Below are 9,461 nucleotides of genomic sequence, written 5' to 3' on the forward strand. Positions count from 1 at the left end.
TTGAGGGTCTTCCCCTTCCTCGTTGACCCCCCACTTTACCAAGCATGACATCCTTCTCCAGGGAATGGCCCCTGCTGACAACATGGCCAAAGCAGGTGAGACCAAGTCTGGTCATCCTTCCCTCCAAGGAGCATTCTGGCTGCACTTCCTCCAGGACAGACCTGTTAGTTCTTTTAGCAGTCCATGGTCCTTTCAGCATTCTTCGCCAGCACCACAACTCTAAAGCATCAATTCTTCTTTGGTCTTCCTTATTCATTGTCCAGCTCTCATATGCATATGAGGCGATTCAAAGTACCATGGCTTGGGTCAGGCCACCTTAGTCTTCAAAGAACTATCTTTGCTCTTTAGCAAAAATGTCTTGTGCAACAGATGTGCCCTGGGCAACACATCCGATGTCTTAACTGCTGCTTCCACGGGTGTTGATTGTGGAACCAAGTAATATGGACTCTGACAACTTCAATCTTTTCTCCACGTATCATGATGCTGCTTATAGGTCCAGTTGTGAGGATTTTTGTTCTATTTATGTTGAGATGTAATCCAACATCTTCAGTCTTCATCAGTAAGTGCTTCAAGTCATCCTCACTTTCAGCAAGCAAAATTGTGTCCTCTGTGTATCGCAGGTTGTTAATGAGTTTTCCTCCAATCCTGATGCCACATTCTTCTTCACATAATCCAGCTTCTTGGATTATCTGCTCACCATACAGATTGGGTAAGAATGATCAAAGGATACAACTCTGACGCACTCCCTTCTAGATTTTAAACCATGCAGTGTCCCCTTGTTTGGTTAGAACAGCCTCCTGGTCTGTGCGCAGGTTCCGTGTGAGCACAATCAAGTGTTCCACAATTCCTGTTCCTCTCAATGTTCCCCATAATTTGTTATGATCCACACAATCAAATGTTTTTGCATAGTCAATAAAATACAAGTACGTGTCTTTCTGGTGTTCTTTACTTTCAGCCAAGATTTATCTGACATCAGCAATGATATCCCTTGTTCCATGTCCTCTTCTGAATCCAGCCTGTATTTCTGGAAGTTCTCTGTCAATATACTGCTGCAACCTTCTGGTTAGCAGTCAAATGCCGTAGGCACTACACCACCACAGCCCCTCTCGAAATTCAGGCGTGATATAATCAAGGTCATATTTTGGCTCTCATGGACTTGTTTTGTCTTCAGTTTCAACTTGAGGTTGCATATGAGCAACTGATGGTTTGTTCCACACTCAGATCCTGGCCTTGTTCTGGCTGAAGGTACTGAGCTTCCTCATCACCTCTTTCCACAGATGTAGTCAATCTGATTCCTATGTACATTATCTGGTGAAGTCCATGTGTATAGCTGCTGTTTGTGTTGTTGAGAAAAGATATTTGCAATGAGTAAGTCATCGGTCTTGCAAAATTCTATCATGCAATCTCTGGTGTCATTTCTATCACTAAGGCCATATTTTTCAACTACTGGTGATTCTTCTTTGTTTTCAACTTTTGCATTCCAATCACCAGTGATAATCAATACATTTGGATTACATGTTTGGTCAATTTCAGACTGCAGAAGCTGGTAAAAATCCTCAATTTTCTCATCTTTGGCTTTGTGGTTGAGGCATAAATTTGAACAACAGTAGTATTAACTGGTCTTCCTTGTAGGCATATGGATATTATCTTACTACTCACAGCATTGTACTTCAGGATAGATCTTCAAACATTTTTGTGACAATGAATGCCATACCATTCCTCTTCAATTTGTCATTCCTGGCATAGAGCTCTGGTAGCCTAGTGCCTAGGGCATTTGACTGCTACCCAGAAGGGTGGTGGTTCAAATCCACCAGCCACTCCTTGGAGGGAAGGTTGGGCAATCTGCTTCTGTAGTGATACTGCCTCAGAAACCCGAGGAATAGTAGCTGTGAGTCAGATATGACTCCATGGCAGTTTGGTTGGCATAGTAGATCAGATGGCTGTCTGATTCAAAATGGCTGAAATCAGTCCATTTCAGCTCACTAATGCCTAGGAGCTCTGGTAGCATAGTGGCTAAGGCACTTGACTGCTAACCAGAAGGCTGGCGGTTCAAACCCACCAGCCACTCCTCGGAAGGAAGGTTGGGCAATCCTACTTCCGTAGTGATACTGCCTCGGAAACCCAAGGAGGGGTCGCTATGAGTCAGGGCTGACTCGACGGCACATAACAACAACAACAACAATGCCTAGGATATCAATCTTCATGCATTCCATCTCATTTTTGACAACTTCCAGTTTTCCTAGATTCATACTTTGTACATTCCATGTTCTGATTATTAATGGATGTTTACAGCTATTTCTTCCCATTTTAAGTCATGCCACATCAGCAAACAGGTCCAGAAAGCTTTACTCAATCCACATCATTAAGGTTGGCTCTACTCTGAGGAGGCAGCTCTTCCCCAGTTGTATTTTGGGTGCCCTTCAACCTGAAGGACTCATCTTCCAGCACTATATCACACAATATTTCAGGGCTATTCACAAAGTTTTCCAGTAATATATCAGACAGTGTTTCACTGCTATTCATTGGCCAATTCTTTGAGAAATGGATAGCTTCTTCCTTCTTCTGAGTCTGTCCTAGTCTCTAAGTGCCGCTGAAACTTGTCACTCACAGTGACCCTGCTAGTATTTTAAATACCAGTGGCATAGCCTCCAGCCGCACAGCAACATGCCAGCCACCACAGTACGACAACCTGACAGATGAGTGGTGGTACCTCACATGGAGATTCTTGGAACCCCCACCACTGTCGAGATACACAACTGGTCCCTCAACACAAAATCCCCTCCTGTGATTTCCTCACAGCCACCCCCACCCCCTGGAATTAGGAAACACATCTGTTTTTCATCTCAGTAATTTTATCATTTCAAGAACCTTATGTACATAGGGTCACACATGGCACGCTAAGCTTCTGTACACGAGACCTTGTAGGCTTTTCTCTGCCCGCAGGATTCAGGCTTCCTTTAGAATCAAGGACTCCTCATCGCCATGGGCAGGTGATTCAGTTCAATGACTGCCAAGAACTCTTCCAGGCAACACGCATCCTGCCCCGTGCCATCTCCTAGGTGGCTCTGCCTTTTCTTGTTCAAACCTTGTTCATCACTCAGCATCCATATGAACTTCTACCACGTCTACAGATCCTTCTCTTGTTGAGACCAGTTGCGATTGGCATTCCATGTCATGGTGGCCCACACGTGTCACAGTAGAACTGTACTCCAGGGGGTCTCCATGGTGGATTTTTGTAAAGTAGATCACCAGGCCTTTCTTCTGACACACGCTTGGGGAAACTTGAACCCCCAGCCCTTCAGCTAGCAGCTGAGCACATTAACTGTTTTCACCACCCAAGGACTCCCCTTCTCTAATGACTTCTGCAAAAGAAGACATGAGGCGGGTGGATGGAAGGGAGGTTTTGGCCCATTTGACAAAGGAACTAGCCCTTCAATGACTGACATCCCCGGTAACACCAGCCACATTTCAAGTGTTCAGTAGTTGCATGTAGCAAGTAGCCACCATCTTGGACAGCACAGCTATGGAGCACTCTCATCACGGCAGAAAGTTTTACTGGACCGAGCACCTTCCCTTCACCCTCTGTCTCCATCACAGGTATGGAATATGGCCGTATAACTTGTTTAAGAAGCTGGGTATCCCTGGACCCAGGCCTCTGCCTTTCTTTGGGACATTTTTGGAATATCGAAAGGTGAGTGTGTGTCTGAGCCCTTTTCCCCAGAGCCTGGAATCTCTTGGCTTGTTTGACTGATTCTAACTCTTCTTCCCTCTGTCTTGAAGTGAAGAGGTAGAGTCAGGAAGACAAGGAGGAAGGAGGGCTGTAAGGAGACCCCAGGCAAGGCTGAGAGCCCTGTCATTTACAGTCTGCACAGGAGAGGGGCTGAGGGGCTGAGTGAAGGTGGGACGACCAATTTCTCACCAGATGGATGCTCACCACGGGGTTTTGGGGTTTTTCTTTTGGGATTTGCTGGGAGCAAATCTTAGTATGAACTCGTATTAAAAAAGTATTCGTGACTGTTAACAGTCACCAGATCACTGAAGGACACACACCGATGCTTACAAGACAAGAACCACCTAGAACACTCAGTCAAGTGATCATGACAGCCAGCCTCATAGTATGACCTGTATAAGCTCATACCCTCTTACCTTAACATGTCGATCAGGATTCAAAAACGATGTATCAGAATCTGGCATTGTGTGTGGTGTACCCTAATGTCAACATAACATACACTTTTGCAGGTACCAAGCAAATAATCTTGCGTACACTTTGGGAAACTACAGCCTGGGTGATGGAGAAGAGCCCTTTCGGTGGCTAAGCAGTAACCACACAGTGTTCTATGGACAATCCTGTTATCACTGGTCTAACAGACTTTCTTCTTTTACAGGGACTTTTTGAATTTGACCTGGAATGTTCTAAGAAATATGGCAAAATGTGGGGGTAAGTATCTCACAGTTAAGCCCCTCCCATTCCCACAACGTATCTTATTGGTGATGGACTCAGGCAGGTTGGTGCCTTCTCTTGGGACAGTACCATAACTATGAGTCCAGCCCATCATCAAACCTGGACATAGGCAGTGAGGCCACAGCATCCACTGTCATCTTTGTTGTCTAACACCCTGACCTTTAAAACTGGACATTTCTATAGTGGATTTGGAGGCATTTCAGTATTCTTGTCAACTTGAAGGAGCCATAGTGGTGCAGTGGTTAAGTGTTTGGCTGGTAACCAAGAGGTTGGCTGTTCAAACTCACCAGCCTCCCTGCAGGAGGAAGATGGGGCAGTCTCTGGGGCAGTTCTCCTCTGTCTTGTTGAGTTGCTGTGAGTCAGAATTGACTTGGTGACAATGGGTTTGGTTTGGGTTAGTCAACTGGAAAATTAATCTGCAAGTATTTGGGTAGTGACTATGCATTCGGGGTCCTGAATGAAGCAAAGGACAAGGACTCAGCCCTCCCAGATCTTCCCAGAGGAGCTCATATCAGAGCAGGGTCTTGATGAATACGTCGTGAGGATGTGCAGCAACTGGAACTCTCATCAGTGCCGATGGGAGTGTAAGATGGCACTACCACCTGAAGAACGGTGTGACAGTGTTGTCATAAAGGTCAAGGCACGTTTACCCTGTGGCTCAGCAATTCCGCTCCTACATATTAGCCCAAGGGAAATGAACCGTGTCCACAAAGAGACTCATACTAGAACGTTCATGGCAGCTGTCTTAGTTTCCAAGGGCTGCCATATCAAAATACCAAAAATAAAATTGGTTAAAGATGAGACATTTATCTTCTCTGGAGGGTAGAAGTCCAAATGACCATATTGACCATGTGGATTCCTTCTGAGGGCCCTGAGAGAGGACCTGTCCCAGGCCGCTTTCAGAGCTTCTAGTGGCAATCCTTGCTCTCCCAATGCTTGTAGATGTACCTTCACATGGTGTCTTCCCATGTCACTCTGTCCCCTGGTCTTCCTTTTATAGGACTCAACCAGATGGGACTAGAGCCCACCCTACTCTGGTTGGACCTTGTCAATTTAACTGACCCAGATAAGTTTGCATTCACCAGGGCTAGGTTAGGACTTCAATTGGTCTTTCTGGTGACACAGTTCAATCCATAGCAGTATCCTTATTCACAGTCCACATGCTCGTCGACACTACATGGGTAAATGTATGGTGGTACATCCATAGCATGGAATGCTCACTACTTGGCAATAAATGCTCACTACTTGGCAATAAGAAGGAACAAGCTATCGACACTCACACCAGAGTCAGGAGTCTCACCAACATCCTGGACAAAGTATGCTAAGAGTGAGGAATATGGGCACACTTCGTTTTATTGCTCTTTGCTTTATTGCACTTCGCAGATACTATGATTTTCGTAAATTGAAGATCTGCGGCAGCCCTGTGTTGAGTGAGTCTATTGGAGTAATTTTTCCAACAGCGTGTGCTCACTTTGTGTCTCTGTGTACCATTTTGGTCATTCTCACAATACTTCAAACTTTTTCATCACGGTCTGACACACTTAATGGACTACAGCAGAGTGTACATATAACTTTCAGATGCACTGGTACATCAGCAAATCCTTGTGACTCGTTTTATTGTAGTATTCTGGAACCACACCCACAATATCTCCAAGGTATGCCTGTTCACTCAGTGTGGTCTTGGGGTGGAGAGATGGGTGAGGGGATGTTCTGGCTCTCATTTTGGGTGGTGGTAATCACACTCATCAACACTGATTCAAACAGAACCCTTAAGATTGCATGTCCCCAAGCTCCATGAGAGAAAGGCTCCAGAATATTCCCTGTAAAATAAGGACAATGGATTTCAACATGGCTGAAAGACAGGATGCTTGATAAGAAACTAAGCAATGAGTTGGTGTGAAAGAGTGGGGAGAAAAAGAAAGAAAAACCCAAACCCACTGTCATCAAGTCAGTTCCAACTTATAGTGAGCTTCGTTGTGTTTCCAAGGCTTACATCTTTATGGAAGCAGATTGTCTCATCTTCCTCCCACAGATGAGCTGATGGGTTTGAACCGCAGACCTTCTGGTTAGCAGCCAAATGTCTTACCCAACATGTCAGCAGAGCTCCTTAGGTGTGAGATAGTGGGAGCGGGAGAGGAGGGAAGGCGCTATCCTTGTGTGAGACACTCAGATCTTCATTTATGCCATCAGGGAAAAATAGAAGGGGGAGTGCTTAATGATAAAGTTCCTAGAGAGAAAATAACCCAAAGGCCGAGCTTGCTGACCAGGAAACCAGTTTGGGGAATGTTTTTTTAATAGTGAAATAAGTGAATCCCAAAAGGACAAATACTGGGTGATCGTGCTCACATGAAGGGTTGAGAATAGACCTTTTTTGGAGGCCGGAAGGCCACACTTTACCGTGGTGTCCCCGGCTGGTGCCAACAGTCTGTGCACAGTTGTCAACTAGAAGTCGGTGGCTTGAACCTGGCCAGCAGCACCATGAAGAAAGGCTGACCATCTGCTTACATAAAGATGACAGCCAATAACACCCTGTGAACTAACTGTCCTCTGTCCCACGTGGGTCACACATCTCGGAATCGACAAGACAACAACCCCAACAACAGGCTGTCATGGAGGGAGGAGAGTTTCTGATTAAGCTGATGGACAGTGGCAGCCTTGACCAGTGCTGGTCACAGAGCATCATTCATGGGGTTGATATCACTGAATTGTTCCACTGAAAAGCAAACAGAGAGACAGTCTGTCTTTTAACCTCTTGTTGTGTTTTGTTTTGGGTGGTGGTGCCTGCAACAGCTTCTTTGAAGGCAGACAGCCCCTCCTGGCCATCCTGGATCCTGCCCTCATCAAGACGGTTCTGGTCAAGGAGTGCTACACCCTTTTTACCAACCGAAGGGTAGGTTCCAACGCAAATGTACTTCTCCGTGTGTATTCTTTCTTTCTTTTAATACATTGTATTGAAATATAATTTATATACAGTGAAATACACGAAACTAAAGTGACATGCGTCAATTTTTTTTTTTTTTGCAATGTTCTCTCCTCTCCCCTCTCACCCCTAGTAACCAACAAAAAAAGTTCCCTTACATATATAAACTTTGTCTTGACTTTTTACAATAATGAACTCATACTATATTTGTCCTTCTCTGGTTGATTTACTTCACTCAGCAGAATGTCCTCCAAGTTCATTCATGTTATGCAGTGTTTTGCAGATTCTACATTATTCTCTAGTGTTGCACAGTATTTCATTGTGCATATGCACCATAGTTTGGTTATCCGTTCTGTTGATGGGGATCTAGGTTGTTTCCATATTTTTGCTATTGTAAATAATGCTGCAATGATCATGGGTGTGCATGTGTCTGTTCTTGTCCTGGCTCTCACTTTAGGAAACATACCTAGTAATGGGATTGCTGGGCCAAATGGTATTTCTAATTCCAACTTTTTAAGGAATCACCATACTGCTTTCCACAGTGGTTGTATCATTTTACAGTCCCACCAGCAGTGTATGAGAATCCCAATCTCTCCACATCCTTGCCAACATTTGTTATTTTCTGTCTTGTTGAACTTTGCCATTCATGCTGGGGTGAGATGGTATCTCATTGTTGTTTTGATTTGCATCTCTCTGATGGCTAATGATTGTGAGCATTTCTTCAAGTATCTACTGGCTGCTTGAATATCCTCTTTGGTGAAGTGTCTATTCATGTCTTCTGTCCATTTTTAAATTGGATAGTTTGTGTTTTTTTTTGTTGAGGTGCTGGAGTTTTCTATGAATTTTAGAGATTATAAAATTTAATTATAAATTATAAAATTCAGACATTATGCTGAGTGTCCCTTGTCAGATATGTCATTGCCAAATATTTTTTCCCAATCTGTAGGTTCTCTTTTGACTCTTTTGGGGAAGTCTTTGGAAGCACATAAAAATTTAATTTTGAGAAGATCCCATTCATCTACTCTATCTTCAGCTGTCTGTGAATTTTGGGTTATGCTTGACAGTCTATTTATGCCATAAATTGTTGTTGCTGTTATGTGCCATCGAGTCGGCCCCGACTCATAGCGACCCCTCCTTGGGTTTCTGAGGCTGTATCACTATGGAAGTAGGATTGCCCAGCCTTCCTTCCGAGGAGAGGCTGATGGGTTTGAACTGCCAGCCTTCTGGTTAGCAGGCAAGTGTCTTAGCCACTATGCTACCAGAGCTCCTATGCCATAAATTAGGGCCCCTAAATTTCCCCCTATTTTTTCCTTGAGGAACTTTATAGTTTTAGGTTTCACATTTAAGTCTTTGATCCATCTGGAGTTAGTTTTTGTGTATAGTGTGAGGTACGGATCTTGTTTCATTTTTCTGCAAATGGATATCCAGTTTTGCCAGCACCATTTGTTAAAGGGGAGCTCTGGTAGCATAGTGGCTAAGGCACTTGCCTGCTAACCAGAAGGCTGGTGGTTCAAACCCACCAGCTACCCCTTGGAAGGAAGATGGGGCAATCTACTTCCGTAGTGATACTGCCTCGGAAACCCAAGGAGGGGTCGCTATGAGTCAGGTCCGACTCGACGGCACATAACAACAACAATTTGTTAAAGATACCATCTCTTCCCTATTTAATGGATTTCAGCCCTCTGACAAAAATCAGTTGACCATAGCTTGATGGATCTATTTTGGGGTTCTCAATTCTGTTCCACTGGTCTATGTGTCTGTTGTTGTACCAGTACCAGGCTGGTTTGACTACCGTGGCTGTACAGTACCTTTTGAGATCCAGCAGTGTTAGACTTCCTACTTTATTCTTCTTCAACAGTGCTTTGCTTATTCAAGGTCTCTTTCCTTTCCATATAAAATTAGTGATTGGTTTTTCCATATCCTTAAAAACTATTGATGTGATCTGGATTGGGATTGCATTGAATGTATAGATTGCTTTAGGTAGTATTGAATTTTCACAATGTTCAATCTTTCTATCCATGAGCATGGTATGTTCTTCCATTTATGTAGATTTCTTATGGTTTCTTGGAGTAGTGATTT

At 44.1% G+C, this 9,461-nt stretch overlaps 1 protein-coding gene across 1 annotated transcript in view; it reads left to right on the plus strand.

Annotated features, from left to right (window-relative positions):
* Nucleotides 1–9,461, plus strand: part of LOC103198683 (cytochrome P450 3A24-like) — a 33,117-nt gene that overhangs the window by 7,506 nt on the left and 16,150 nt on the right. The window contains exons 3-5 of the mRNA XM_007942868.1: nucleotides 3,598–3,691; nucleotides 4,386–4,438; nucleotides 7,253–7,352. Of these exons, the coding sequence (XP_007941059.1) occupies nucleotides 3,598–3,691; nucleotides 4,386–4,438; nucleotides 7,253–7,352 (247 nt within the window). The remainder of the gene's footprint in view (nucleotides 1–3,597; nucleotides 3,692–4,385; nucleotides 4,439–7,252; nucleotides 7,353–9,461) is intronic.

Source organism: Orycteropus afer, unplaced genomic scaffold, assembly GCF_000298275.1.
Source record: "Orycteropus afer afer isolate SDZICR_OR568_19922 unplaced genomic scaffold, OryAfe1.0 scaffold00006, whole genome shotgun sequence".
Taxonomy (NCBI): domain Eukaryota; kingdom Metazoa; phylum Chordata; class Mammalia; order Tubulidentata; family Orycteropodidae; genus Orycteropus; species Orycteropus afer.